At 38.3% G+C, this 26688-nt stretch overlaps 1 protein-coding gene across 1 annotated transcript; it reads left to right on the forward strand.

The window, feature by feature from the left end:
• Positions 1 to 7: 7 nt before the first annotated feature.
• On the forward strand, positions 8 to 25967 carry antxr1d (ANTXR cell adhesion molecule 1d). The gene is made up of 18 exons (XM_084093892.1): positions 8 to 276; positions 2759 to 2830; positions 2906 to 2977; positions 3100 to 3181; positions 3273 to 3303; positions 3392 to 3465; positions 3584 to 3652; positions 3772 to 3852; positions 6230 to 6290; positions 10678 to 10776; positions 10969 to 11038; positions 15304 to 15382; positions 15771 to 15866; positions 16792 to 16830; positions 17961 to 18059; positions 18541 to 18708; positions 18813 to 18893; positions 25073 to 25967. The coding sequence occupies exons 1-18, from the start codon at positions 140 to 142 to the stop codon at positions 25316 to 25318; spliced, it is 1656 nt and encodes a 551-aa protein (XP_083950018.1). The 5' UTR covers positions 8 to 139; the 3' UTR covers positions 25319 to 25967.
• The last annotated feature ends 721 nt before the right edge of the window (positions 25968 to 26688 follow it).

Genomic DNA, 26688 nt, shown 5'->3' on the forward strand with positions numbered 1-26688 from the left:
GGACTCAGATGATTGCCGAAAATAACACAGTGACAAGACATTCAATAAATTTCATGGAAAAGAGTAGTTTTCATTTTTTGCAGGATTAATATGAAAAGCAGTTCTATCCCAGTGCTTTTGGATAGATTCAACTGATGAAATGGCACGTTCTCTGATTCTTGTGGGTATTTTAGTGATTTTGATGCCTAGTCTTCATACTGGAAAAGCTGAGCCTTATTTTGAGGAAGAGAAGAGGTCTTGTCAAGGTGCTTTCGACTTGTATTTTGTCCTCGACAAGTAAGTGGCCTTTATATTTATGGTATCTTATTCTCTTCTCACCGCGCACTGCTGCGCGACGCCTCTCGACGCCCTCAGACGCGCGTGGACCGCTATTATAACAAGTCATTCGTTTAGACAGCCGAATAACTGCTGAATTGATCCAAATGCTTTGATGTCCAAACAAGTTGTTGATATTTTTAAAATGATAGTAATTTGTAGGAATATATACTAGCAGGAAACGTCCGGTGAGATCTGGAGCTATTCCCAAAGGAGACCATGGCAGGATAAGAGAACAATGTCTCATGGAACTGACATTAAGTTTGAACAAAATTCCAAACCATAAAAACATTGAACCATTCACTGCCTGTACAAAATTAACATGCAATGTTGCTTAAGGTTTTCCTAATTGTGGATTCCTAAAAAAACACACAAAAAAATGCTACTGTCAAATGGCTTTAGACGCAGCAGGAGGACAGGACTCTTTGCCTCAGGCGACGCTTTAACAAGCATGATTTTCTCTCACCTGGTGCTGTTCACATGCGCATTTGTGCATCATTATCTCAGGGACGTCTCACTCATAAAAGGCAAAGAAATATACCTCATCATGATATAAGATCACGCACTATTATACAAATCTAATACAAATACCCAGTTGTAAAAAAGTATCATGTCATGTCAAGATAAATTAAAACTTACAACTGCATCCAGTTGTTTACATGTAAATGTTTGCAAAATGCAAATAGTTCTTAATATTTAAGTGTGTAATGAGCTCGTAGTGAGTGTAAGCGAGGAGTATGTGGCATCCTTCTCATACTATAGCACCTTGGAGTGAATACTCAAACAAGCTTAAACATGCTGGAGCATTCTGTATGTCGGTTATTAAACGAACCGTTTTGTGGCCATCAGATTCAAATTCAGATTCAGATCAAATCTGAACTAAAGGCTCAAGAGTAACATTGCATTGTCTGTAGACAATAATTTTGTTCATATAGTGACATCTGTGTGAAATCTGCAGGAATTCCAGTTTGAGTTCAGGTAACAAGAATTTAGATCAATATAAAAACATAGTCAGTTCTTCCAACTATAATCCGTTGTTGCACTGTTTGTAGTGCACATGTATATTAGTTACACTTAACAGTTAGCGCTTCTGTTTGTAAAGTTTTCTGAATGCCTTTAGAGGCCTATGGGATTGCATGCATTATCAAGCTTTTGCCACACTTCCACACTTTTAATCAGCTGAATGGTTTTGGCTGAAGTTTTGGGGCCTTAAATGCCACTCAGTGACCCTACACTAATTGTAAATATCAGGCCATCGGTTCAGAGAGTTTTTGGAAAGAAAACAGCCACAGTGCTTTTCAGAGAGACAACACCTTTGATTATCAGTGGAACTAGAATTAGTTTTATGTCACTATATAGGACTCCTTTTAATTTGGGGCTCCTTTTTAATAATAATAATAATAATAAAAACAGACTTTGCAAACAGAGCTGATGTTTCTAATATAACAATATTCAGAGTCAGTGGTTTGCTGAAGATTGACCTTAGTTCACAGGAAAAGAGATCAAACCAAGATTAAACTGCATCAAAGGAAACCCAGTCTTGTTATTCTAGACTGCTGCATACCACCACTGTGTATTCAATGTAATTATTTATTTCAGTGGCCCCAAACTGTATTTGTACACACTTAAAAAAGGTCTGAATGTCTTTGCATTAGATAACAAAATATCGAATATATGTATCATCTGCCACTTTTTAACAGATTTTTAGTGAATGCAGTAGCAGTATATGGAGTCCTAGGAGAGTAACCAGCAAGTGTAGTTCATCCCATTATATGGACATTTTCCACTAACATTTGACAGTCAGAAAGTGTCCCAAAGCTTTGTTGTTTTATCATTTAAAAGCTGTCAAACATCTTTTTGAGAAACTTTCTTTTGGTGCTTGTTTTGTGTTTCCTTGGCACTTGGTTTCATATTTTCTAATCTAATGCAATACCATTCATACATTATAAGTGTGGCCCAAGTGTTAATTTTGCAGGTGTGTTTAGAACTGACGTCAGATTAGCATTGATTGCTCCACATGTCCAGTTTTATGTTTCCTGACCCCCTGTCAGAGATGGAGCTGTGAGCCTTTTTGGATGCTGATGTAGATGCCAGCTCTGTTTTAGGACCTCAACCTGTTACACTCAACCATTGCCATCTGTTCCCATTCAAATGGCTGGCTCCAGGAGGAAGGGGTGTTGCTCGCTGCTAGCAGGAGGCAGATTCATCTGGCACAAAGGCAATTAGCTCTTGTTGGGAGCGCTTTGGGGCCTTTAATTAATTAGTGGCATGTGCGCATTTTATAGAGTACTTAAGGACCTGCTACTCTCAGATAGTATAAGAAAAGATGGTAATTGATATGTAATTGTGTTTAAGGCAGCCATTATAATGCACAGAAGAGATATTAGCCTCTGACTCTTTGAAGCATGTTGGTTTTCAACACACATGTTTGATTTTATTATAGATCAGGAAGTGTCCAAAACCACTGGATTGAAATTTACTCCTTTGTGGAGCATCTTGCGGAGAAATTTATAAGGTAAAGTGCTTTCGTTTTGATGCACTATTGTCCTGTAATCCATTTAAGGAATAATATGTGAATCTTTATTTACAGCCCAATGTTACGAATGTCCTTCATTGTCTTTTCAACTCGTGGAAACACGATTATGAGACTCACAGAGAATAGGTATGACCAAACACGCATCCAGGTCCTCTATGGACACTTGTCCAAAACACCATTAATGTTGCACACAAATACACATTTTTTGTCTGCATTGTAATAACATTCCTCCAACATCTGTAATTCAGAGATGATATTACCAGAGGCTTAAATATGTTGAGGAGACAAATACCAGGAGGTGATACATATATGAATCTTGGATTGCAAGAGGTATATTTTTCTTTTTGAAACAACTGAATCAATTTAAATCCTCTACTATGGTTAAAATTCCTGCATTAATGCTGTAAACATCAAATTGCAGGCAAATCAGCAGATATATCATGGAAATTATGGTAAGCGTCACCTTGAATTACCATGCAGTTCATTCACACTTTTACTATGGGAAAATGAAGCCTCAATGAGATGATGTTTATTTCACAGGGACAGCCAGTGTGATCATAGCACTGACGGACGGGGAGTTAAACGACCATCAGTTTGTCACAGCACAGCAAGAGGCAAGTACACAAGCCAGTGATGTCGTAACGGATGTGGCGGGTTCTCTGGCAGATGTGTAATTGACAGTGGCATTTGCTTAGTAATGGAGCTGACTGTGTTTTCCCCGTCTATGTGCAGGCGCAGAGAGCTCGGTCTTTGGGAGCCATTGTATACTGTGTGGGTGTAAAAGACTTTAATCAGACACAGGTAACACAACAACATTGTACAATGAGTTGCTTTGTGCCTCAGATTTGAACCATAATAACTTTTCCGTTCTGGGGTGGTCTCAGTTAACCTGTATTGACTATATTGTATTGCTTGTTTAGCTGGCCACAATTGCAGACACCATAGAGCATGTGTTCCCAGTTATTGGAGGATTCCAGGCCCTTGAAGGAATGATAGACTCTGTAAGTGTCTCTATTTCTCTGTCTCTGTCCTTGAGGGAGTGAATCACCTAAATTATCCCTTTGCGTGTGTACGGAATACAGGAGTCACTTTTAAAATTGCAAGAGTTGGCATTTCGTGGCTGTTATCAACAAACATGGATGCCATGCCAACCGTTTAACTCAGTTGGAGTCAAATATTTTTGACAATATAAGGGACCAGGACGGAAGCCACCTCAGTGTGGAATTAAAAAAGTAAAGTAAAGTGAAAAATTTAAAATATGAAATAAAGTTGCATTGTGTAATGTAAAGTCACACTGTTAAATATAGTCATATTGGCCCTCATTTATCAAAAGTGCGTACACCAAATTTCCAGCGTACACCTGGCGTACACCCAAAACCACGTTGACTTTGAGATTTATCAATATGGACGTTGGCGTACGGCACGCTCAAATCCTACGCCAGCTCAGGAGGTGGTGTACGCACGTTTTGAGTGCGGGAATGCGCAAAAAAACAATTCCTAACACCACAAAACGCACTGACAAACTAAAAGATATAATATATTATGACCCACTGTAAAAAAACAACATCATAGTAATTATAAACTTCAGTGTTTATTTTTGTGCAACATGGACTTCAATGTTTAATTTGTGTGACTTTACCAAAGCATTTGAATTGTAGGCATATGTATTCCTTAAGTTGCGAGCCTGTGCGCTTTACCTGACGTTTCAAGCCTTGATTATACTTTCGCCTGGCTCCGCAGCGCGAGTCTCCGCAGACTGCGCGCGCACCTCCCCAAACGGACGAGGCGTTTATACTCGACGCGCTCGCCGTTGTACTATTCTTTGAATCGATGGTTAGGCCAGGGTTAGGCCCGGCAGGTGCGCACGGACTGGGTTCAGTAATGAAAGGCTTTCAATGACCAAAAAAATAATTCAGACTGACAAAATAATAAAAATGCCATTCTTCTTCTTTTAAATAATAATAATAATAATAATACAAATAATAATAACGACATTCTTCTTCTAAATAACAATAAGCGTCATTAATAATAAAAATCTAGAAATCAATTTTGTTTCTTTCCACTTCCCTGGTTTCGCTTTCTCTTTCTCAAAGAAGTTTCTCTTCTTTGCCGTCTTCCGTGTGTCCATGGCGTAAAATGAGGGCGTGGGGGAAGCGGAGACTTGAATATATAGGGGCGTGTTATTCTAATGACGATCGATTTCAGCCGCGGCATTTATCAAGGGCAGGTATTGCATACACCAGAATTTCAAAGGTACGCACAGCTTCATAAATCAGGCGATGAGAGGAGTGTAAGCATAATCTTACGCCAATATATACGCCCGTTTCTACGCAAGATTGATAAATGAGGGCCATTGTGAGTTAAATAGTCAAGTTGCTAGATAAAGTCACGTTGTGAGACAATACGTGTGTTCGACTTGAAGCGGCGCTGTGCAGGCCGATCGGTGTATGACATCAAAGTACCGCCAGTGCAGCTCTGAATGCTTTCTAATCGCTCTCGCGGTAATTTGATGTCATATACCGATTGGTCTGTGCAGCGCCGCTTCAGGTCGAACACACCTACTGTCAACTTATTCATTGAACCCTAACATAACAGTCTACTACTCTACTGAGAGTTAGTTGACATGTAGTTGCAAATTTATGAAAGTTAGTTGACATGTAGTTGCAAAGTTACTTATAGTTAGTACAATGTATAAAGTGGACTACCAAAATAAAGTGTTACCTATGAAGTCATATCACAAGAATTTAGTAACATTGCAAGGTGTAAAGTCACATTGCAAGATATAATGTTGCAATTTGGAGATATCCCAAGTCACATAGGTCACATGGGTCAATTTTTTTTTAATTGAGATGTATATCACCTGAAAGCTGGTTTGTTAGGATTGGACAATATTTGGTCGAGATACAACTATTTGAAAATCTGGAATCTGAGGGTGCAAAAAAATCGAAACATTGAGAAAAATCCCTTTAAAGTTGTCCATTTATGTTCGCAATTGTGCTGCATTCACTCACAAAAATAAATGTTTTATATATTTACGGTAGGAAATTTACAAAATATCTTCATGGAACATGATCTTTACTTAATATCCTGATGATTTTTGGCATAAAAGAAAAATCGATAATTTTGACCCATACAATGTATTGTTGGCTATTGCCACAAATATACCCGTGCGACTTGTGACTGGTTTTGTGATCCAGGGTCATAATTTTGCTACTGACGTTACAGAGAGTAATGTTACAGCATTACCAGTTAGTAGTTCAGTTTGCATCTGGGAGTGAATTTGGTTGAAGAATGTGAATGCTCCTTTAAATGGCTAAGGTCTGTCTGTATTGACTATTAATCACCCAAGCACTGTTTTTTTTCTTCTTCTTCTTGTAGATCATCAAGAAATCCTGCATTGAAATTTTAGCAGCTGAGCCGTCCAGTGTATGCGCTGGTGGTAAGAGTCACCTCAGCACTTGCCATGGTCATTTTTTTTTTTGTAATAATTAAAAATAAATGTAATTTACATCTTGATTTGTACATTAAATCAAGATGTTAATAAAAGAATATGAGAGGACAGTGCGCAAACATTAATACACAAAAAGCTGTGCTAATTTTGTGAAAGCCCTAAGCGTTGTAATGATGGCTCACGAGTTGCGGTCTCTTGCACTCACCAGAAAATGAAAATTGATCATGTCTGGGCAGAGCTAATCCGCCTGTTCGCATCACCAAGGAGACGGCGCTGTAAGTGCACTCTCGCGCAGTAAGTGCATGCTAATAAGGTCATGTCAAGCCACATCCATCCTCTCTGGCCTACACACCAGTGCTCAATGTGGCAGGCCTGTCTGCTGAGCAGCAGCCAATTAAACAAATGGGCATTTCACTGGTAAAGGCGGAGCGGAACTGCACCGCAGTTATTCGGCAGCACTTCGGCTAGACAACAGATCCGATGTGGCAAACTAGGCCAGGAAGAACCAGCCAGGCAAAAAACACAGCTCTCTTGTTTCACTTGAGCATTCCTAACAATAAGTTCTCTGTCACGTTGTGGGACATCAAACCTTGAAGCACACGGAGGAGAGAGAGAGAGAGAGAGAGAGAGAGAGAGAGAGAGAGAGAGAGAGAGAGAGAGAGAGAGGGCATGCAGTGACCACTGGCAAACGATGATGGTTAAAACAACAATACCCCTGCAGTTTGACCACACACTCACACTGTTTCGTCGGTAATACTTTACAATAAGCTTTCATTTGTAAAATAAACGAACAATGAAACATATGTGTACAGCATTTATTAATCTTAGTTAATGTTATTTCTGCATCTACTAATACATTTTTAAAATAGAAATTTGGGTCTGTTAACATTAGGTACTGCACTGTGAACTAACATGAACACTATGAACAATTGTATTTAACTAACATTATAAAGGTTGATAAATGCTGTAAAAATGCATTGCACTAGTTAGCTCATCATTTGTTAATGTTAACAAATGAGACCTTATTGTAAAGTGTTACCTTTGCATAAGATTTTAATTGAGTTCATTTAAATCTAAATTATCTCTTTCAGTCATTATTTGTCAGTCATTAGTCATTAAAACTTTACAAGGTTTCATTAGTTAACATTAACATTCTTGAATTAAGAATGAACAATACTTCTACAGCATTTATTGATCTTAATGTTAGACTAAATAATGTTAAATACATTATGGGAATCAAATGTTGTATTTGTTAATATTAGTTAATGAACTGTGAACTAGCATGAACAATCAATGAACAGCTGGATTTTTATTAACTAACATTGACAAAGATTAACAAATACAGTTACAAATGTATTGCTCATGATTAGTTCATGTTAGTTAATACATTAACTAATGTTAACAAATGAGACCTTATTGTAAAGTGTTACCCATTATTTGTATTCGATTAGATTTAAAGGGATAGTTCTCTCAAAAATGTTGTTACAAACCTGTATGAATTTCTTTTTCTGCAGACCATAAAAAAAATATTTTGAAAAATGTGTCTACACAATGAAAGTCAGTGGAGACAAAACAACATTGGACCCCATTGACTTCCATTATATGGACAGAAAATACTGAGAGATTGTTTTTAAAAAAAATATATTCTTTTGAGTTCTACAGAAAAAAAAATAATACATTCAGGTTTAGAACAACATGACAGTGAGTAAATCGTTTACATTTTTGGGTGAATTATCCCTATATCAAATATCTTTTGTTATTTCTTTTGTTGATGACTCCAAACCACATAGATACATATATTAATGAACATAATCCTTAATGGAAACACTGCATGACAATGAATGTCATAATTAATGAAACATATTGTTGTGTAATTAAATCAATCCTTGAAGTAATGCACTGTGAAAATTGCTATTAGCCATAAGTGTGCTATATTCCTCGAAACATTACAGTTTAGCCGAAGATTCATTAGATGCACGGGACTCATTTGATCGTGGTTAGTGGTTTGTTTTGGTTTAGTGTGCTGTGGAGGCAGTTCCGGTGTCTGACAGACTCAGCGATCAAACTGATGAGAAGTGACCAGCCCGTGCAGCCTGCAAACAGGCCATCACTCGCTGTTTTGAGAGGAGGCCCAGCCATCAAACGTGACAGCAATCGTTGCTTTGATTAACCCTTGTGATTCTGCCGCACCCCATCCCCCATTCGGGCAGTGATTGAAGTGTCCGTGCTCGGACGTGGCACCTCTGCTCTAAACAGCCCGAGCCATCAAGCTCTCAGGTGTGGATGGGAAGCGTCAGCTCTCCCGTGCAGCACAACGGGCGTGAGCCGACAGCGTACCAGCCCCTGCCCACCATCTCGCTGCCAGCGCTGCCCGCTGCCAAGCCAGTGTTGACCTTTTTACCCCTGTGCTGTCCTGTCAGAACCCGACACACCATGTCTGACAGTAACGCGGGAAGAAAAGGACATGGATGTTGATGCCCGGCCTCTAAAATTAAAGGGAATTAGCCATTTCAGTTGTATGGACGTCACATTAAGCAGGCATGAGCAAGGGAGCTGGGCAAATTTAGACGCAGAGGTGGGGTGGAGAGGGGCTTCTGCATGGCAGACAGGATTAGTATAATTAGGGAGGAAATGACAGGTTAATTGGAACGGATGGGAGTGGAATTTGTTTTGGTAGATCCATGATGAGACAAGAGACATGCTGAGAATTCTTTTCACTCAAATTTTCCCATGACCAGCCTTTTCGTTAATCGCCAGGTCTTATGTAGATATACTAGATGAAGGACCTTTACAGACAACATGATATTTAAATTAATTCAGTTCACATTGTAAATGCACACTCCTGGTCTTCTGATTTATTCTATAAAATTGTCTTTATAATCCTAAATCAGCATGAAATGAAAATCCATCCAATCTATTTTCTAAATGCATGATCTTATTGTGTACGTTTCATCTGTGCATGTTTCATTTGTTTAATTTACCTCATAATTTTTTATCTTTTGGTGAAACGACAGACTCCTCCCTGATGATGTATCATTTAGTCCGCTTAAAACCCACTACTCTATTACAATCGACTGCAAAATCACATTCAGCCTGTCCTGCCTCAATCCAACCAACAACTGATGGACAGAAGACAAAAAAAATAAAAAATCTTTTTTGTTAATCCGTTTCATTCAAATGTACGCCACAATACGGAAAAAGATCTATCGCTACTTCTGTTACATCGCAACTTTAATGAAAATTCAATAACTCTTTCTCTGAAATAGCTTTCCTTTTCTGCTAATGTCACTTAGGCAATGTGGGCTATTGAATAATGGTAACCAATAGCAAGAGCAAACTCTCATTCAGAGTTGGTTCCATTTTGATATGTAATGGCCACTTTACACAATCCAATTGATTCCTGATTAATAAAGTCGTATTTTTTAACACATTTGTTGAATATCCTCATTTTACGAAAGTGCAGTGAGTTGTGAATGGCAAGTTAAATTGACTTCAAGGCTTTTTTAAAAGCTTTTTTAGGTGTCTATTGGAGGTAAAAAAAAAAACTACTATATTTAGGATTTGATACTTTAAATGCTGGTGTAAAAACTGTCTGAAGAGAACTGAGACTTACAGTATAGTGTTATTTCTCACAGCAGTGATATTCTCCTGACCTTTCCTTACCACTATCTTTCCTTATGGCACACTGCACAGAATGTTTTTCATCCTGTGAACTTTACGCACTTAAATGTTAAAGGTTTACAACCAGAACATTTTCTAAAAGTGTAGCATTACTCAGAGATGAATCAGTACAAATCCACTCAAATCTCCCTCAGTAAGGTCACATCCGCTCTGCATCCTTTGACGCCCGCTGAGACAGGTTCTAAGTGAGGGTGTTTTTCTCTCTAACATATGCTGCTTAGCAGCCGTCAGAGGGTCTACAGCATCGCCTGGGGGGTCTCAAAGGTCAGCCAGCCAGCTTTGTCGGCCACCAACGCAGCACCCCCAGCTACACGACTCCAAGAGATTTGTGAACCTCTTCACTTTTATTATTAGCACCACTGGAGCATATGCATTTGCCCAGTTGAGTTGAGTGTTCCTGAAAGGTTAAGGGTGGAAAAAAAATAAGAAAACCTGCCCTCTGGCTAAGCACACTTTATAATTTCACAGTATGGCATTTTTTTTTAAAGGTCTACATGAGACAAAGATCTAAAAAACAGGCACCGCCTTGTGTAGGAATTTTTGTCATACTATATTTCAGTATAAATAGTACATAAAAGCAATATTTAGTCTACTTTTTGGTTACCTTTTTTCTGGAAAAGAAGCAGAGGAATTTCACTATGTAGTAAAGGGACTTGCTAAATGTTTATTATTATTATTTGTGTTTTTTTTAAAGATTCTTTCCAAGTGGTTGTGAGGGGAAATGGATTTTTGCATGCCAGAAACATCGATCAGGTTCTGTGCAGCTTCAGAGTCAATGACACAGTTACACTGAGTAAGTAATATTACATTACAAACAGTACTTTTTCCTTAAATTTTCCAATGACACATTTTTTAAGACTTAAAAAAACACAAAAATAATGTATGCAACACTATATGCACTCTATGTATATGACTGTTTCTTTTATAGCAATAAAAAAGTGTCATCAAAATATTCCTTTTTCTTTTTCTTGCAATTAACTTTCAGATGAAAGACCTGTCAGTGTTGAAGATACGCTCCTTCTTTGTCCCGCGCCAATCATAAATGAGGCTGGAAAGTAGGTGTTCTTCATCCTGTCACTTTATTTTTTAAAGCATTGGTACCCTTGAAAATTTGGGTCAATGTCATTTGGAATTATTCTTATAAGTCAATCTCCACACACCCTAACACATAGAGACAACAGGCATGTGGTATAATACATAAAATGAGCGTATAATTAGCCTCTCTGAGAGATTAGTCACCATGGGCTTGACCTGCATGAGAAGTTTCTAGTGAGTGTGCATGTTAGCCCAAAGCTCCGGTGGTTTTCTGAGCTGAGAAAGAAAAGAACAGACAGTTAAAACACAGAGCCGACCGTATCCACATCAGCCGGAGCCGAGCCCCGGAGACTGACTACAGGTTACTTTTCAGGCCTTCTACAACAAATGAGCTGCTGCTGGCGGCTCATTTCCCTGCGAGCCCTCCAAATAATTATGTGTACCGGCGGCTCTAGACACCTTGAGGATTTCATCTGTCTTGTTCTTGTCAGGAAAATTCCTTGAGATGCCAATGAAGGAGCGTCTCATGCCACCTTAAGCAAAACAGGGATATTTTTTTAATCTTGGTCAGCCTAATACATCACTACACACACTATATGGCAGCTGATGTTGACATATCGATATTCAGCGTTTTACATTCATTCCAAACTATTGTGACTGATGTGTTCTTGGCCATATTTGTTGTAAATTTTATCATACACTGTAAAAAAAAATTACATCCCCAAGTCAAAAATTTCAAGTGACCGATAACATCTAAATTTTTCAACTAGTCTGACGTATTATTTCTCATTGAGCCAATGTTAACAGACTATTGCAACAAGAATTTCACTTGGGCCAATTGAAAAATGTAGATGTTATTGGTCACTTGAAATTTTTGATTTGGGAGGGTTAGAATTTTTTTACAGTGTAATGCACGTTTGTGGATTAATAACAACATTGCCCAAGATTATGGAATGCATCGTTTTTTATTTATTTATTACAATTCTCTAGAATACTGATTTCTGATTGGTCAATTGCACCATCCAACATCCGTCAAATATTTCTTAATTTTCACGATCGTCCATGGCAACGCTGTACTGTTTATCAGTCCACTCATCCAGATACTGAAACCAGCACTATTTTTATTTATTTCGTTTCACATGAAAGACTCACTCTCTCTTTTCATACAAAACGATATTTTGAATTATCTTTTATTTTTGTATTTCTAGCTATTTTATATTTCTATAATTTTTATATTTTTCAGCTTTAACTTATATCCATTTCAGTTTTATTTTTCTAATTATAGTTCTCCAACCTAAACTTATATATTTTTTAAGTTTTTCATCTCATATTTATATTGTATTATTAATATTGTTAAGATGATGTTTATTTCGCGATATAATGACGTCTGCATACCATTATTTGGTTTCAGAGATCTCGTAGAGTCTGGGTCTCTCAAAAGTCAGCCAGATGTGGTATGTATTCTTATAGGGAAAGGGAAAAACAGAGATGAAACATTCCATTATAATCCAGTTACAAGGAAGGGTGGGGTTATTTAGGCTAATTAGAGCCAATGGAGAGTCTCTTGAAATTAAACATATTTCCATCCTGTTATGCAAACTTTGTTGTTGGGAGTAATAAGTAATAGTAATAACACAGTAAAAAGAAAAACCATTGAGTCAAATAATGTCTGTATAAACTGATTCCATTGTAAAAGGCCATTTGAGTTTTTGAGGGGTAAGAAAAAGGCAATTTTAGGGCAAAGTCTGCCCTCTCCTACTCCTCTGCATCCACGTCTTTTGAGACGAAGCTGTCAGTGCTGTCACCTAAACGCGTGGTGACTGAGTGGCCTCCTGAAGACGTGCTCAAAAAGAGCCAGCCGCTTCCTGATTGATGGAAAATGAGATGGATCTGTCACTGGACCTCCCTCCACAACCCCCCCCTTATCCTGTTGTGCCCCCTTTGAGCCCATCCCCCATCCTGCCAACAGAGTGGCACTAGAAGGGGTGTGCAGGACCGACAGAGAGGAGTTGGGTCAATACCCCTGTAGTAACTTATATTCAGCTCCGTCTTCTCCCCCACCAATACAGAGGAAGAGGGGTCGCCTAAATCAAGAAAGCTGAGACTTTTTCCACTGTACCAGCGCTGTGAATGCCCATGGTAGAGCCAAACATATCTGATATTGGGAGAAATTCCATTCTTGAGAAAGTTGTCAGGGGGAACTGGACGTGGCATTGTCAGTTTTGATGTCCATAGACAAATCTTCATAGACTGTCAGTCATTCACATGGCAAACACTTCTTTTTCATCTCTTTCTTATCACAGGATTATAAAACATGTTTTACTGAAGATCTTAAAATAAGACTTATCACATATAATCACTATATATTATTAACATTATGTAAAACATTTACTCTTCCATTCAAAAAGTTTGTGGTCTTTAAAAAAAAAGAAATAATTTTATTTCACAAGGACACCAATTATGATATTACAATGATTTATTTTTAATTTTCTATACATCAAATAAACTTGAAAATGAATCATGTTTTCCTCGAAATTAAACAGCACAACTGTTTTCAACATTCATAATAATGTTTGAGCACAAAATCAGCATATGTGTGATTTCTGAAGGATCATGTGATACTGAAGACTGGAGTAATGCTGCTGAAAATCCAGCTTTGCCATTAGGAATAAAGAGACAAAAGACGCCCAGAGACGACAGCCCAAGGTTGAGTCGAGGGAGGAGCCAAGGTGGCGCGGAGGCTGACATCAACTGGGGGGTGACCAACGGAGGCGGAGCCGATGGATTCCAGGGCACAGATGAAGACGAGTGACATCGCTGACACAGGAGGCCTGGGCGATGCCCGAGGACTGAGGCAATACCGGTGTGATGGAGGACCGAGGCATACCCGAAGGGAAAGAGGAGTCTGCTGCAGCCGTAGGGTGGAGGAATGGAGCATAGCGGAATGTCCACAAGACCAGGGCGGAGTGACAACTGACCAAGGGGGAGCTGGTGGGATGAGGGAACCTGGTGAAGAAGTAAGGCCGAGGGTGTCTGGTGGAGCCGAAGGTGGGAGGAGCCAAGGTGGAGCCGACAAGCTGAGACAATCTAAGGCTGAGCCACTGGATTTATCCGCTCAGGCGCTGATGGTGGTTGTAGGACCTGAGGTTAGACATGAGTGCTTGGCATCGCAGGAGATGAAGGGCTGACAACCTCCAGCAGAGGGCTGGAGAACTGGCTGAGCAGGAGGCAGATGAAGGCTAGACAGGGTCGAAGGTAAAAATACATTGTCCATGCAGGTGTCTGTGCTGTCTAGAAACAGCAATGAAAAATCTGAAATGGGGTGGGAGACGATACCTCTGCGCTGAAGTCAGTCAGCCAAGGCCACTGATGTCATGGGCTCACACCCCTGATCAGACTCACTGGGTGGCTCCTCTTCCGGGGCGAGTGTCCGCGCTGACCTCTTATCTTCGGGCACTGGCTGACATGTCGCGCGGCAGCTCTTCATCTGCGAGGGGCTCGCACGTTTCCTCTGTGGTCGATGGTGGTGGAACAGACTCTGGGTCTGGCTGTGTTCTGGACCGGGGAAAACTCAAATAAAGGAACACATGTGACTGATGAAAACAAAACTGAAAGTCCATGAAAGTGAAACTAAAGATGAATAAGTCCAGATAACTATGACAATATTGTAAAAATATTTTACAGTATTACTGTTTTTATTTATTTAATCAAACAAATGCAGCCTTTAGACTTTAGATCAAACACATGTGACATTATTAAGGGCCTTTTATCGGAAGAAAATCCTGAGAAGCAGAAGATTTAAGCAAAAGTCTCAATTTGATTCCCATTGAATCTCATTTGTGACTTTGAGAACATCGACGATAGATGAACATAGATGAACATGGATGATTGAGATCTCTTTTAAAGCCTGCCTAATCAGTTTTTCCAGTCCCTTTGGCTTGTTGTTTGTATTCCGGGATATTAAAATGCATAGTTGATCTACTTTAGATGGCACTTATCAGTCAAGTTCCTGTTCCTACATGATTTCAGCCTACTGGTCGTTGAGTGTTTAGTTGGTATCCATCCAAGAGGAATGCATTGGAAGTCATTTAGGCAGCTGTGTGAAACATACATTAACCACTCTTTTTTTTTTAAATCCTGGCTCTAGATTACACATTTAAACAAGAAAATGCTGATCTTAACAGCTTTAATAACCACATAACAAGCTCACACATGTCCATCATAGGAATGCAATGAATGTGCCTTTTTCAGCAGGTATGATTGAGGTGTTTTTGTTGTGTTTCAGGGTGATATATCTGCAGGTTAGCATGAATGAGGGATTGTCCTACATCACAAGTTCAGTGCACATCACTACTGCTGAATGTGTAAGTACATCTGTCTTCCTTTGACAAAACCACTTCTGCCTGTAAAAACATGAATGGCTAATTGGCGTGACAATGATTCAACCTCCCTGAATGTCTTCTCAAATGACTATTTGACATTGTTGTTTGCTGTCTACATCTTGTTTGGTTCCTTTTCCCTTCTCTCTTACCCTTTCTTTTTCTCTTATGAGGTCTCCTCTGCTTTCTTTCATCAGAGGAGTCTGGTTTTGTCACGTAAGTTAAAATTAGCAGCAGTAAAAAAAACAAAAAAAAACAAATTCCATCTCTTGGAACAGCCATTTTCCCTGTTCTTCATTCTCCTTACCTGTTCATTTGTGTTATGCCAGTAAATACTCATGAAGATGTATGTTTGTATCTCTCTTGAGTGCAGTTTGATGGGACTATCCTGCTCATCTCATTACTGGCTGTTTTCCTGTTGTTGGGTCTGGTTCTGATGTGGTGGTTCTGGCCTCTGTGCTGTACAGTGGTACGTCTGTACGTCTCACAGGTCGAAGCTGTACATAATTAACATTTACAGTGTGTTTTAAATTAAATTAAAACACAATTTAAAATGTATGAATGTCATTGCACAAAACATCACATATGTTAAAGACTCACAATCACACTAATTTTTATTATTGTTATTTATAAATCATGCATTTATTTGTTATTAACACAAAATTAAACATTTTGTCAGCATTTACTCTTCCTCAAGTTGGTCCAAACCTGAACAAGTTTTTTTTCTTCTGTTGAACACAAAAGAAGATATTTTGAAGAATGTTAGTAACCAGTATTTTTTTCCTACTATGGAAGTCAATGGCTACGGTCAACCGTCTGGTTACCAACATTCTTCAAAATATCTTTTTTTGTGTTCAGCAGAAGAAAGAAACTAATACAGGTTTGGAACTACTTGAGGGTGAATACATTTTTCCTTGTTATAATGATAATCAGGCGTTTATTTGTTATTCACACACTTAAACATGCATCATGCATTTAACATTGTCAGTATATATTATTGTTATTCAAGTCAAGTCAAGTCGCCTTCATTTATATAGCGCTTTTAACAAGATTGTTTCAAAGCAGCTTTGCAGTGATAATAGGAAATTAAAGTAACAGATTGTTTTGGCTTTTACAGCAGCTCTAGATATTATTATAGATCATGCATTCACACATTTAAACAGTGATTTGACAATATTGGTATATTAATCATTATTATTATTTTTATGCTTTATGTATTATTAATACTAAAAACAATGATTTAACAGTGTTGTAACATTCCCCCAGTGACATTAACTCTGATTATGCTTCATGCAATGTAATGCTTTTATTCTTTATAATATAGTGTTTCTGTTTGTACTGTACTGCTCTTTGCTTAGATTACATTCTTTCGCTGAGAATTATTTTTCTTTCAGGTCATCAAGGAAGTGCCTCCACCCCCTCCCCCTGTGCCTGTGAGTCTAACTCCCTCTAACCTCATTTTGTGCTCATGTTTGTGTATGTGTGTATTTAGGCACAGCATACACTCAAGTGTACCATGGAAATTTAGAGCCGATATGAATCAGGAGTCAGGACAATTTAAAAAAAAAAAAATTTTACATGATAAAATGACTTACTCTCATAAGCTGAATCCAGTGCATTCCAGAAATGCCATCATTTCTTGTAAACCACATTCCCTAACACTGCCAATATCAGCTACTAAATATGAGTGCAACTGCTTTGAAAAGCTGTCCGTCACCATTTAAGGGCATTTTCTATGGCACAGCCGTGTAAATAAAGACAAGTGAGCAGTGTAAGTGGGCACAGTGCGAATCACAGGCTCAACCGCAGGATGACTGAATGGCAAAATTCAGGGAAAAGGGCTCATAATGATCCTCTTGTGTTTGCTTTGTTTCCAGAGGTCAAAGGCAAGCAGTCACTGAGGCTGATAGGAAATAAAAGAGCTTTGTGGAAATGGCTTTAGTGTGTGCATCTGTGCTTCTTACCACTGAAAGTGCAAACAAGGAGCTCTGTCTCTAAGGCTTCTCTTTGATTTGGAGACACATTGTGGTTGCTACTTTTTTTAACTAACATTATTTGACAGTGTCTTTGTGTTTATTCTATCTGTGTAGGCTAATGTGTTGAGTTTGCTAACGGCAAATTTAAAGGGATAGTTCACCCAAAAATGATAATTCTGTCATCATTTACTCACCCTCAAGTTGTTCTAAACCTGTATGAATTTCTCTCTGCTGCTGAACACAAAATAATATATTTTGAAGAATGTCAGTAACCAAACAGTTGATTGACCCCATTGACTTCCCTAGTATTTTTCCCTAGTATTCAGTAAGTCAGTTGGGCCCTGCAGCTGTTTGGTTACCATTATTCTTCAAAATGTATTCTTTTGTGTTCCATAGAAGAATGAAATTCAACTTGAGGGTGAGTAAATGATGACAGAATTTTAATTTTTGGGTGAACTATCCCTTTAAAAGACAGTTCCAACAAAATAAACAGAAAAGGAATGTTTACATGACTTTGAATCATAGTCATTTTGCAAATTTTTTACTAGTGTGATATTAGTTTTACATAAATGTTGTGTGCTCAACAGGAGTCCGATGATGAAGATGGCATGGGCAAAAAGAAATGGCCTACAGTAGATGCATCCTACTATGGAGGAAGAGGAGTTGGGGGAATCAAAAGAATGGAGGTGATGCATATTTTTGTACGCGATATGGCTTTATATAGGGTGTCATTTGATCATAGGTTAACACAGGCTACAGGGGGATGAAGACCACACGTGACGAGTGATGTTATGAACCCTCAAGGCACTAGAACACATCACTGTGACCTTAAATGCTCCCTGTCTGCCTGGTGCCAAAACTACATCATGTGACATCATAAGACATGCTGATGCCTGTAGATTTACTCCTGTAATTTGCAAAGGTAGCAATATTGGACATATTCATTATTGTTCTTTGTAAAATACACAACTTACCTAAGTGCACTTCTTAAACACAGTAGTGTTAATGCAAGCTTGCGTGAAATGTCTTTTGCTCTCAGGATCATTGAAACATGCAAGCTTTTCCACTGGTGCAAATACGGCTTCTTAATATTGTTTTCATGTGGAAACAGCCATTTTTCCATAGTTTGTGTGGTTCATAAGTGGACTGTGTTCCATTGGCCTTTAGGTGCGCTGGGGGGATAAGGGCTCCACGGAGGAAGGAGCTAAACTGGAGAAGCCAAAGAACGCTGTGGTGAAAATGCCTGAAGACGAATTCGAGCCCTATGAACCCAAACTCAGAAAGCCTTATGGGCACAGACCTGCCCATCACAGAAAGTGGTACAGTCCCATTCAGGTACAGGAGTTTTTTTCCATAAAATGTAATATGAAATCATCTGTCTAATCTTTGAAATGTTTTAAGGTCAAAAGGTTTTAATAGAACAATTCTATGTGTAATAGGGGAAACTGGATGCTTTGTGTGCCCTTTTCCGCCGAGGATACGACCAGGTGTCACTCATGAGACCCCAGCCCGGAGATCAGGTACAACCATGAACCCATTCAATTTACAGACCCAATTCCTTGTCAGAATAGTGGCCTGACAATTTGGCTTGAATATTTCATAATACAGTATTCCTCATAAGCAGGATCTACTGAGCTTCATACTGCTTTGTTTATCTTATTTACTCTAAGAATAAGCGGCTCTTTTGAATGACTGAATCCACCTTCTGTGTCATCAAAGTATTTATGTTTAAAAAAATGCTAAAATTATTGCAGGGTTATTGTTTTTTATCTCAGAACAAATGTTTTATGTGGATTTTGGTTTAAAGTAACTTTTCTATGAAATTATAAATGGCATTTCTCAAGTATTCACATGCCATGTTTCTGTTCCAAAACCTTGTGAACATCCTCCATAGGCAGCATTTTATCATAGACATGATTGTGATGGCTGCTCCAAATGCCAGGCAACTTGATTATGCCGGCTCTCAAGATATCGAATTTTGGCCCAATTGTAATGCATCATTTGTATGCTTTTCAGAGATGCCAATCCCAAAATGCATTGCAACAAGCTTTAAACATAGATTATTAAATCACTAACGCTTATGGACGCATTAAAATGATCAAAAATGGCTGTAAAGACATTTATAATGTCACAAAATATTCCTATTTCAAATAAATTCTGTTCTTTTGAACTTTCTTTTCATCAAAGAATGCTATTATCACGGTTTCCACAAAAATATTAAGCAGCACAACTGTTTTCAACATTAGTAACAATAATAATAAGAAGAATTTTTCTTGAGTACCAAGTCAGCATAGATTTCTGAAGTATCATGCAACACTGAAGACTGAAATATAAAAATACACTTTTCCATCACAGGAATACATTACATACATTTATTTTTAAATAGAAAATAGTTATAATAAATTGTATTCATATTTTGAAATATTGCTGTTTTTACAAACAGTAAATGCTGGCTTGGTGAGCATCAGATACTCATTTAAAATAATAATAATTGATTCCATAGTGAAATGTATCAATATAAATAGATTATGATTAAAAAATGAATATGTGATCCACAATTTGTGTGTTCTGTGTATGCTGGGATGCTGCTATAGAAGGAAGTGAGGCAGTTCTCTTGTGTTTGGAACAGAGCTGTTGTGAAACTGAGCATGCTCAGTAGCCGGGACAGGAAATAGCAGTGTAATTACATTGCTCTTAATTCCTCCTCACATGGAGCAGTCGTGTGGCCGAGCACAATCTCTCATTCTCTTGTGCCTTTTGTAAGAGACGTCCCTCAGTGTCTGAGGCCTGCTCTTTGCACCCCGCATTATTCCATCAGCACAAGCTGTGTCATGGCAACACATCTGTGCTTCTGTGAAAGGCATCTTTCATGTGGACCGCAGTGCCGCAGGCTGTACAGTATGATCCCATTGACATGGGCACACTATAGGTCCGTTCCCACACTGTAGATGGACCGATCTGATTTACTTTAGGTTTATTCTTCACTGCTCCATAATGGGCCACTTGTCTCAGGGACCGCCAGTGTCCAGCTGCTCAATGTACTTTGCATGAGCTTTAGATGGTGCTGGTAAAGGCAGCAGACTCTGTAAAGGGCGAGGTTTGGATGGAAACAGCTGTGCCATTCAGGGAGATCTGGGGTGTAGTTGTGTGTTTCATGCCCACCTGCAGCCCACTAGACAGCAGACACAAACAACTCGCTGTGCCCAAACAAGACCTCTGCTCAGCTACAGACGGCCTAATCTCTATATTAGTCCACGTCTTTCTCTTTATAACTCTGTGCATTCCCTAGCTGTGACTGATGTCTCTTTCTGTCTCTGTCTCCTCTTTGTCTTTTCTTCTGTTTTCTATTCTTAGCAAAGGGCCTCTTATGTGCATGGCTCTAGTCTTGAGGAGTTCAAAGATGGATTGCAACTAAACAGACTATCATTATACTGCTTGTAAAGCAGCACTGTATTGATATTTGTCAAACACATTGGTCAGGGATTTGCTCTAAATTAGTTCACATTTTTCTCCCTTTATAACACATACTTCAAAATCCCAAGCAAAAATATTGAACTTTTGCAGTTAATTCAGCATTTCAAATTTAAATTCTTTTAAACATGAGGATATTTTTAGCCTGTCAAATTTTATATTTTTATATTTTTTACATTTATACTTTACATTTAAATATATATATATTTAAATTTTACAAGATTACTTTTTGAAAAAAATCTCCCATTTATTTACACTGATAAATGCTTGTGCATTCAAAGTGTAACAGCATTGATGTCATGGTATTTATTTGCATTCTGGATTATGATTGGTCATGTTTCTTACACCTATTGCATACGGAATTGTTCTTTTTCTATTGGTCAACGTCAACTCATCCACAGTTACCTATAAAATACCACAGTTACTACAGTTACTGTTACTACAGTAAAACTGGGGTAATTTGGATTAGCCACTATTGTCGATAAAAAATAGGGATTTGACTTCTTCTGAACACAAAAGAAGATATTTTAAAGAATGTCAGTAACCAAACAGGCCCTGTTGACTTCCATAGTAGGACAAAAAATAAAAATACTATGGAAGTCAATGGGTGCCGTCAACTGTCTGGTTACCTATATTCTTCAAAATATCTTCTTTTGTGTTTAGCAGAAGAAAGAAACTCATACAGGTTTGTAAATTATGACAATTTCATTTTTGGGTGAACTGTCCCTTTATAAATTTACATGTATAACCTGAGATAATGTAGATGAGTCCTAGGTCAAACTTTTTACCCATTGGCTTCAGTGCACTCATTGTGATGCAAAGGTGACAGCTTTGCTTTATTACTCACTTATAGTTGTTGTGTAAAGAAAGAAGCTCTTGTTGTTGAAAGTCTTTGTCTGGCCAGTTTACAAGCTTCACCTCACATGCTCAGTATCTGCCCCCTCACGTCTGAGTGCCATCTACAATTGAGACAAAGAAACTCTGTGGAACAGAGAGTGTTTTTGTTTTGTTTTTCCTAATGACCCACAGGAATATAAAAGTTGTGTCAAGAAAGACTCTGGTTAACAGAAGGAAATACATAATTTACGAGTCAAGGTGAATGACATGCTCCTCCGACTGTTCTCGAGGATTCTCCTCTCATGTGCGGGTCTAACCCTCGCGTAGCCGATGCTTGGTGGTCTGATTTAACAGCTTATTAAACAGAGAGCCCTATAACATGACATGGGGCCCATTTGGCAAAGGGGGAGCTGAGTATTATTGTGATAGGCTATTGTCAGGTTGGTGGGGGGTGGTGGTGATTGATTCACGTCTGTCTGGCTGGGGGGTAAAGCCATCACTTTGCCGGTCTTGTGCAGCGAAAAGGACAATTTGGCGAGCAGCACAGCAACAGGCCTGCACAAGGGTGAGCATATGGGCCCAATGAGAATGGAGACTCATGAATATTGTGCAGATGTGGGTGGAGGGAGTGGGGAAGAGAAATCTGTCCATATGGTGTTTTAACTACTGTGGATGACCCCCAGCAGGCTACAAGATTCTACTGGCTTTAGATCAGGGGTCTCAAACTCAAATTACCTGGAGGACACTAGCAAGGCGCTGCTTTCCATCAGGAGCCAGTTGAACAGTTACAACTAATACAGGTGTTTTACAGCCTATTTTTTTTTTTAAATAAATCATTTAAAAGATTTAAATGTAATACATTTATATCAGGTATTTCTTTAGTATTTACATTAAGATAATAATACCAGTAATTTATGATCTTGTGGGGACATTTTTTATTTATTTTTTCCCATGAGAAAAACAGCTTATAAATTATACAGAATTATGTTTTTTGAAAATGTAAAAATGCCGGATGTTAATTGATGGGGAGGTTTAGGGTTAGGGGATAGAATACACACTTTGTACAGTATAAAACAATGGTCTATGGAAAGTCAAGTCCCCATAAAACATGGAAACCCAACATAAAAATTGTTAATAGAATCAAACCAAAACCGATCATTCAGTGCTCTCTATATGACAGGTGGTTAGAGGGAAAAGGCTTAAAAATGACAGGGCTTGGTGAGGTTAACCAAAAGTGAAAGTTGTTCCAGATGAATTTTTTTCTTCTGCTGAACAGAAAGGAAGATATTTAGAAGAATGTCAGTAACCAGACAGTTTTTGGTACCATTGACTTCTATAGTAGGAAAAAAATATACTATGGAAGTCAATGGTACCAAAAACTGTCTGGTTACTGACATTCTTCTAAATATCTTCCTTTCTGTTCAGCAGAAGAAAACAATTCATACAGGTTTGAAACAACATGAGGGTGAGTAAATGATGACAGAATTTTCATTTTAAAGTGGAGTGTCCCTTTAAAAAAAATCACTAGCATGTTGCTGTTAAAAGGTAAATGGTATCTTATTTGCAAGCAATATGTTGACTTGTGTCACAACTTGTGACAGTTTTCAATCTGTATGTGAAGACTGAACAGCTAAAGAGAAAGATACATGAACTGACAGCTTTGCTTGCCAATCTCACGTGTATTTAAACCATCCCAACACTTTCAGACAACGATTATAGAAAACAGACACCCCCTTACATGGAGTCCCTCTCTGTCCGTCTGTTTCATATTTACTGTTACTGTTTCACTCCTGCATAGTCAGTGATTTGAGACCACCCTTTTTACTATAACACAATAAAAAGGCGTATCCTGACTCAGTCCTCTAAGACCCTTGAACAAAAGAGAGGGAATCTTTCCTGTGACAATTTAGCTAGTGGCCTTTAAACTGTCCATCTGTTTGTCTGAGCTCAAACAGCATGGAAGAGACTGACTCCCCCCTAACCGCTCTCCTTTCCACTCGAGTGAAAGTAATTCGAGTTCAGCAAGATCACATATTAGTTCACACTGTGCTTTTTTTTTATTGAAGGTGATAGTATCAATTGCTGTGGTGTTTGTGATTTATTAGCCATGGCTGGCATGCATTTCTAGCTAATATTTGATTGTTTACCATTCATTCTTTTAATAAGCATATTGAATATTGTGATTTATTTCTTAAAGTATATTATTATCATATTCAGTAATACTATATACAATATACTATACCATTCACAAGTTCCTTTTCAGCAAGCAAGCATTAAATTGATGACAGTAATGACATTTATAATGTTACAAAAGAATAAGGTAAATGCTGTTCTTTTGAACATTCTATTCATTAAACAATCCTGAAAAAAATACATCATGGTTTCCTCAAAAATATTAAGTAGCTGTTTTCAGCATTGATAATAATAATAAATGTTTCTTGAGCACCAAACCACCACATTCGAATGATTTCTGAAGGATCATGTGACACCGAAGACTGGAGTAATGATGATGAAAATTACATTTTAAAATATATTAGGCTAAATAGAAAATAGTATAAATAGTAATATTTCTCAATATTGCTGTTTTTACAGTAGGCCTATTTTTGATCAAATAAATGCATCCATGGTGAGCATAAGAAACTTCTTTCAGAAACATACCTTTTAAAAGTTCAAGCAATTGTGTTTATTTATCACTTCGATTTCAAAATGTTTTATTGCGTGTAACCACGTATACTGTGTTTGAGAGGAAAAAGATTTAAAGCTTTGCCTCCATTCATGCACTTGCATATGAATACGTCACTTTTATTTAGGCCCGACAAAAGTGGTTCCTGAGTCATCCAGAGTTTCATTTTATGCACTTAATGAAGCGTAAAGTGGGTTTTGAATGGCTTTGGTCAGTCAGTCCCAAAGTTTGAACCCTCTCTGAATGTTGTGAATTCACAACAATGAATCACTTCATCTTTAAGAATGTAAGTTTTCTCAGAGACCAGTGTCTTGTTCCAACACCGTTTTCACAAATAGCTATTATTCCTTAAGCGCAGCGCTGCAACTCTTCAACCCCACCCCCATGATTTTAGGGACAGAATTGCAGTTGACAGCTGAGTTTCTGAATGTCTGAAGTGCTGTGGGTTCATCTCCTGGGCATTTTCGAGCGAAAGCAAGCAAGAGAACTCAGCTTAGGATCAGCTGCACCAGCGCTTGAGCTTTTGTTTTTGAATCCCACGCGTTTCGCGTTGAACTTGTCACCTCAGGGGTTAAAAATACAATGTATCCATACAAAATATGTAAAGAGTTTGGGTTTCGTTTTATCCCCAGAAGTTATAGCTTCTGATAGCAATGAAATTTCAGCTTTGAACTGACAGTGATCCCACCATCTGTCTTGTGTCCATAGGGGCGATGCATCAACTTTACCCGGGTGAAAGCAGAGGAGCCAAGGTCACCGCCACGCAGCCACCTTCCACCTCCGCCGCCCCCTTCAGACCATCAGCCACTTATGCAGCCCCCGCCCAAAAGACCACCATCCCGGGGACCCTCCATCAACCGCTCACCCCCAAGACCTCCACCAGCCCGGCCCCCCCCAGGCCCCCACGGACCCCCTCCTTCACGACCTCCACCCTGCCCTGGGAACAGGCATTGAGAACAATGGAGGGCCTTCACAGCTACCCTAAAATCTCTCATTCAAATTTGTGATATTTACTAAAGCCACTGGTTTGCCACAGTTTCAGATACATGAGTTTGATGTTGATTTGGAGTGAATGAAATGTGGAGTATGTGTCTGTGGAACACTCTTAAAAATAAAGGTGCTTTATTGGGATATATAGTTCCATGAAGAACCTTTATCATCCACAACCTTTCCATTCTAGGGTCTTTAGAATTTAAAAAGGTTCTTTTGATTTTTTTTTTTTTTTTTTTTTTTTTTTAATGTTCTTCACAAAAATTATTTTAAGAACTGTTCACTGAAAGGTTCTTTGGGGAACCCAAAATTGTTCTTTTCTGGCATCACTGCGAAAACCCTTTATTGGAACCTTTACTTTTAAGAGTGTGTGTTCTTACTATAAACAGAGGCACTGAAAGAGGGACTGCATCAATGCATGAGATTATTACACATGCAAAATTAATGCACTTAATAACGTTGAATGTTGACTTGGGGTATTTGTATTTCAGATTTTGCATGACGTTACTGTGTCAGTATGAATACATGTTTAAGGATAGTGGAGTGAATATGGTATACATAATGAATCCGTGTATCATTCGTTCAGTCGTTTTTTATTTAATATTGAAAGTATAAAAATGAGAAAACAGTTCATTTTTCGATTTTTCATTTTTTCCAAAAAAACGAAAAACAAGAATTCAGCTTGATTTTTCGTTTTTCGTTCTGAGGTAGAAAAAATAATAAACAGCTTGAATATTCGATTTCTACACATGGGCGGGAATGAAACGCCCCTTTCCTCTGATTTGTCAGCCGAAGATTTTCCTCAGTTCTGCACTGCAGAATAAGAGTCCTCCATTGTGCAGATTCTTAACGCGTTTATTGCAACTAGGCTACATTTAATCTTCTTTTCATCAAACAACCAGACTAACGAATGGTTCGACACAACCCGTACTGGGGAATAGACTAGACAGGGCTTTCTTCTGTGTAGATATAAATTCACATACGCTTTGCATCAGCTGGGTATGCAGGGTAAATGACGGCTGTGACGGCTACCATGGTCGCCTCACCCAGTAATTATTTTATTTTTTTAATAATAAATGAAGATATAAATCAATATAATTAGTTGTAAATTAAATATTTTTAACACTAATACACAAAGAAAAGAATAATGCATTGACTATATAATAGGCCTATTTTAACGTAAACGCATGAACTGTCATTCAGACTGACTATCTAACAACCGGAGAACAGAGAACAACAGAGATATTAAAATACATACTCTTCTGAAATGTATTAATTTATATCTCAAAGATGTGCGCTTGCGCGCAGCGCACGGTCATGTTGAGAGGGAAACA

Source organism: Abramis brama (assembly GCF_963993115.1).
Source record: "Abramis brama genome assembly, chromosome: 19".
NCBI classification, from domain to species: Eukaryota; Metazoa; Chordata; class Actinopteri; order Cypriniformes; family Leuciscidae; genus Abramis; species Abramis brama.